This window comes from Rhinoderma darwinii, chromosome 8 (assembly GCF_050947455.1).
Source record: "Rhinoderma darwinii isolate aRhiDar2 chromosome 8, aRhiDar2.hap1, whole genome shotgun sequence".
Taxonomy (NCBI): Eukaryota; Metazoa; Chordata; class Amphibia; order Anura; family Rhinodermatidae; genus Rhinoderma; species Rhinoderma darwinii.
The window spans coordinates 113,507,013-113,512,809 of NC_134694.1; the positions used below are offsets into that span (position 1 = coordinate 113,507,013).

General features: G+C 46.9%; 1 protein-coding gene across 1 annotated transcript; it reads left to right on the forward strand.

Annotated features, from left to right (window-relative positions):
- Positions 1-1,415: 1,415 nt before the first annotated feature.
- Positions 1,416-5,561, forward strand: ZBTB12 (zinc finger and BTB domain containing 12). Its single transcript, XM_075836430.1, has 2 exons — positions 1,416-1,460; positions 3,527-5,561. The coding sequence occupies exon 2, from the start codon at positions 3,770-3,772 to the stop codon at positions 5,171-5,173; it is 1,404 nt and encodes a 467-aa protein (XP_075692545.1). The 5' UTR covers positions 1,416-1,460; positions 3,527-3,769; the 3' UTR covers positions 5,174-5,561.
- The last annotated feature ends 236 nt before the right edge of the window (positions 5,562-5,797 follow it).

Below are 5,797 nucleotides of genomic sequence, written 5' to 3' on the forward strand. Positions count from 1 at the left end.
GCCAAACATGCAGCATCTCCGCATGGAAACTACAAATACGTCATATACGACATAAATACGTCAACGGGGAGGTAAAACTAGCAAAAACAGAGCAGATGTTGCGGTTTTTTAGGCGGAAGAGCACCGATTCCACCACAAAAAAAAGGCAACTCAGAATTATTATTTTTTTACTTACCCAGAATTCTGTTTCTTCGCCCAGGCCGGCCTCCTGGGATGACGTTTAATCCCATGTAACCTCTGCAACCAATCACAGGCTGCAGCGGTAACATGTGATGAAACGTCATCCCAGGGCTGCAGAACATCATGACGTCAGAGGGACGCGCCGCCATGGTAAGTATCCATTTTTTTTCCTGTGCAGTTTTCCGCAGCGGACATTCCGGCCGAAAAACTGCGCCACAATTTGGTGCGGTTTTTCGTCAGGAATTCCCTGCGAGGCACAGGGTGGATATACTGTGTGTTTCTGCGCAGCATATCCGCCCTGCGCGAACATGTCCTAAGGGCTTGTCCACACGTAACGGAATGGCTGCAGAAAAATTCTGCAACAATCCCGCAGAAAGTAGCAGAAATTCCGCTGCAAAAAAAACTGCGCCATTTCCTTGTTAAATGTCGCCCACTTTGCTGCTACTTTATTCTGCTGCGTTTTTTCCGGCCCAAATTCTGGATGGAAAATACACAGCAATTCCGTTACGTGTGGACGAGCCCTAGGTGTGGCGGCAGATGACCCAATATCTTATTCCCCCAATGTCACACTTACCATGGAAGCTGAGATCTGAGGTGCTGATGATTGGGCACCCACACCGCTGCTTTAGCTGTCGGCCTGAGACGTGAAGGGTACACTGTGGTCCATTTTTAGACACTTGACCCTGTAGAGACGCCACCTTGTTAGGCAGCAAAACTAAAATCCTGAGCCTATGGCATATATAATAACATATATAAAACATTTTGAGTACGTATGAGGGCACTGTCGCATAAGTTTGCTGTCAGTGAATGGACAGGATCCTCTGTTCCCTACAGAGATAAGCGGAGCCCGGTATATTTGTCAGCCGTTTATCTCCCCATTAATGTGCAAAATACACTATAAGTAGATAAAACCTGTGATGGTTCTGTACAATAATAACCAATTGGCATGCCAGTGTAATTAACCTCAGTGTCATTGCATTGGCATGGTGCCAACCTTTATGCCCACATGCCCTGCCACCCACCTGCAGCACAGGTAGATCATGTCTGTATACGCTCACTCTCATTTCTGCGAGGATTTGTATAAACCCTAGTGACACACTGCCCCCTGCTGGTACACTGCAGTACTACAGAACTCGCTTGCAGAGCCGCTGTGTGTTTTGGCAGCAGGCAGCAATGCCCCTTTAAATACCATGCACAGGACCCGGGAGGGGTGGCAGGAAAAAAAAAGAAGAGGAACAGGAAGAGGAGGGGAGACACTGGACAGGCTGCAGTGTGGGCAGGTAATGTGCCTTTAAATGAAAGTGGGGGGCAGATCAGGGGAGTGCTGGGGTGCACGGCAGTGAGGGGTGGGGGAGGGGGTGTTTGTTCAACTTTATCATTTGCATATGATCATCCTATTAATTCCTGCGCTGCTCCATGCACCAATCAGAGGTCACCCAGCCTTCTTAACCCCTTCACTGCTGCCCCCCAGGATACTCCGGGCATTATTCTGCCGCTATATCAGATGGATATACTTTTATTATGTGTTATATCTTTCATTTGGGCAACTTTAGATGGGCATCCTGGCAGCCTGGGTCATGCCACTTTTGCGTCTGATGTTGGCATTGCTTCTAGATTGCGCCCAAGTTGCATCTGATTAATTTTAGTACGTTCTTCCAATATAGAGAATGTTCTTACATTTACTATGGAATTATATTGGAGCGCGATTTTAGAGAGAGAGTCGCACCTTGCGACATGCAAAAATCATAGTGATGCCCAAGCCCTGGCACTGCCTGCAGGGGCTGCGTACATTTTTGTGCTGTATGGAAAAGATAAAGATCAATAGCACTTTTTAGACTTGTGCCCTTGAAGTGTCTTGTTGGGGGTATACAGCACCCCCTACACTTCTCACTCTGACTGGCACGGGCTCCGTCACCTCTCCTAACGTCTATTTTAGTAAACTTGTATTCCCCATGAAATAACAATTCTGGAACGTATTTTCTTAAATCTGTGTTGTACTGTTCCTCTGTTATTCGTCCTAGAAAAGTATGAATGAATTGACAAGTGTCAAAGGGGCGTGTCCCTGCACAGTCAGCACTGATTGGACAGTGTCAGTCTGTGTAGGGACACCGCCCCCCCAACTGGTAACACCCAGCTGTCAATTTATTCACACACTTCTAGGAGGAATAACAGAGGAATCGAGCTCTAAGAAAAGATGTCAGGAGGGGTGACCGATCCAAATCGTTGTGCCATATTGCATGTTATCGGCAGTAATATTAGTCTATGTGGGGGGTGGGGGGGCACATGACATTGTACATCTAGGTGTCGTTTTATGCACCTGCAATGTCAGATCGCAAAAAGTGACTCCAGCGGCGATATCGCACTGTGATCAGATTATTGACGTGAAGCCCGGGCCTTATCGGTAAATCTCTCCTAATATGTGTCTATTGTGGCTGGCATCAGAAGTCGTGGACGGCGGCGTCTGTGTGAGCCGACACCGTTGCAGCAACAGTTGCGACCTGTACAAATGATTGGAAATGACATCACAGTTTACAAAACCTCAATTATCAGGGAAATAGAGGGGGGTCCCTGTGCAGTCACAGGGGGCGTATTTGCCTTGTATTTCCCGCGACGTAAAAATTTGCTGCAGAAAACTGTATAATGTCCTAAGAGAAAAATTTTCCCACAAATTTCGCAATTTGTGTTGAAGAATATTTTTTCCGTAGGCTTACATCGTAACGTTTTCCACGGCTTATTTTTACGCAACGGAAATTCAAAGCAAGTATGCCACATGGACGACCTTTGACCAGTGAGTACCCTGGACTATAAAAGGGGTCCAGCCCCCTAGTTCTATGCCTGAGCGTTGTTGTGTTTCCTTAGTCTGTATGTAAATTGGTCCCCTAGTGTTTCCTGTCCCTGTATCCCGATCTAGTGCCGTGCTTGCTATAGTCGTGCTTTGCTGGATACCACGCTTGTCTGCCTTCCCACGCCTGTCGTCCACCTGTTGCCTAGTCCCTGCCAAGCTACTGTCTGAGCTGCCACAGGTACCCTATATCCTATAGACTCTGACCTGCGCCCTGTTGGCCAGCTGCCTTACCGCCAAGGCGGTACGCCCCAGTGGGTCCACAGACCCCTCGTGACACAGACAATGGTCTATATTTTCGGTAGTCTAAAATCTTTAGTGTACGGCAGCTTTATCCATCCCCTGCTGGAAACCCAGAACCTCGGCACTTTTCCTAGCAAGCTCTTTTTTTTTGTCGCATGTCTTGTATGTAGATATTAGTATTGACCGTTCTCTTCTCGAAAAATTTTCTTTGGCCAATAAATGATGTCTGTAGTTCTATTCACTATTCTTTCTTCTCTGCAGGGAAAACCAAATGCTGATATGTCTGATCCCGGTGAAGTAAATTATTAAAACATAGAGGAACGTATCGGCCAAATAACAGAAGATCTACTTTTTTGATGTGACCTTCTAATTTTTTTTAACTCTTTTATAATACTTTGAGCTTGTATCTTCTGAAAACAAAACCTAAGATAGAAAGGTCTCGAAAAAACAGTGGAAGACCATCCTGACTTCCAAGCTTTGTCCTATCTACTGTACTTATCAAACATGACGTCCGCCTACGATGTCCTTCGCTTCCAGCTCCCTGGCCATGAAGCAGCCACACTGCGTAGCATGAACCAGCTGAGGACAGAGGAACGCTTCTGTGACGTAACGGTTCTTGCCGATGGACTCAAGTTCAGAGGGCACCGTGTGGTTCTTGCCGCCTGCTCCCCGTTCCTTAGAGATCAGTTCCTTCTAAATCCTGGTTCTGAACTCCAAGTTTCCCTCATGCATGGACCAAGGGTGGTATCGGACCTTCTACTGTCTTGTTACACTGGTCTTCTAGAATTCTCGGTCAGAGATATTGTGAACTACCTTACTGCCGCCAGCTATTTGCAGATGGAACACGTCGTCGAAAAGTGTCGCCATGCTCTGACGCAGTTTATTGATCCACAGATTGGTCTGAGGGAACCAAAATGCATGCTTTCTCGTGGTGCCACGTCAACGACCACCACGAGTACAGTGCGCCCCATTCGTCCAGCTGAAAACTCCAAGCCTATGAAAGCAGACGAGAGCGAGGAGGAGCTGATGATGGCGGAAGAGGATGAAGATGATGATGAGGAGGAAGAAGAATCACCAACGGACATTTGTATCGTGAAAGTGGAAGCCGGTGTGGGTGGTGGAGCCGGAGGAAAGAGAGGCCGATCTTGGAGGAAAAGTAGAATGGAAGATACTTCAGTGGCACAACCAGAAGAGGCTTTGGTCAATTCTACCGTAGAAGGAGAGACCGTGGATGGAGCCATCCAACAAGGAGTCATGAAGGCCATCTACAGTGATGAGGTGGAAGGTGGTGAAGGAGTTCTGATTATACCAAGCAGCTATCATGAAGAAGAGGAAGAGGTGCTAGATGGAGGGATGGGTGGGTGCCAAAGTAGTGTTGTGATTGATGGAAGTTCTAGAAGTTCTCTTGGTGGTCCAGGAGGTTCATCGTCCCTTGGCACAATGGTCATTGGTGATGCCAGGTTTGGCAACAGGCGATTGTTAAGGTGCATTAAATGTGAAGAAACTTTCCAAGGAGTGGAGAAACTCGTCTTTCACATGCGGGCGCAGCACTTTGTCTTCATGTGCCCACGTTGCGGGAAGCAGTTCAACCACAGCAGTAACCTTAACCGACACATGAACGTACACAGGGGCGTAAAGTCCCACTCTTGCAATATTTGCGGTAAATGCTTTACCCAAAAATCTACCCTTCACGACCACTTAAACCTGCACAGTGGAGAGAGGCCGTACCGCTGTTCTTACTGTGACGTGAGATTTGCCCACAAACCGGCCATAAGACGTCACCTCAAGGAGCAGCACGGAAAGACCACCGCACAGAATGTCTTGGAGGCCGGCGTGGTCGAGATGAATATTTCGGCACACAATGCCCTGGAATCTGGGGTACCTGATTTAAATATAATGATGGGCTAGACTCCGGGGTTAGAAGGACCCGGGCAAGATGGGATTTTTTGAGCTTTAAATTTGTTTTTGGCTAATTTGCACTAATACACGGCCGGTTGTACTTCCTTTTTATAGACGTTGTGACTTTTTAGCTTTGTTGACTACTGTAGTTTACAGACTGTACTTTACAAAGTTTTGTGCTCCCTAGTCCTTAAGATTTCAAGATGTTGAAGATTTGGACTCGGGCTTGTCATATAACTTCTTCTCGTCCGTGTCTTCTCCCTGGTCTCTGCTGTAGCAATACTGAATTTCTAAAAGATGTTTCATGTTTTATTAAGGATTTGTCCTTGTCTTTCAGACCGACTTTTTATTGTTGTACAATGAAAATAAGTGTGTTTTTAAATGAAATGAAAAAACTAAAACATGGCCTTGTGGACATTTACTGGCTTGGATTAAATACTCTGTGCTGCAGATTGCTTTAGCCAGGCCGGCTGCAGGTGTATAGGGGTCATTGGGCAACACTGAGCCACCTGTCTATCTCACCCTCGGTTTCACAAGCTTCCTCAAATTGCCATAACCCCCCACACGCTCTGTGGCCCAGCATCTGACACCATACCTGGTTTTAGCTCCACTTACCGACGTTATCTACTTGTC

Coding starts and splice junctions, on each gene's coding strand:
- ZBTB12 (XM_075836430.1), top strand. CDS start 3,770: ATGACGTCCGCCTACGATGTCCTTCGCTTCCAGCTCCCTGGCCATGAA.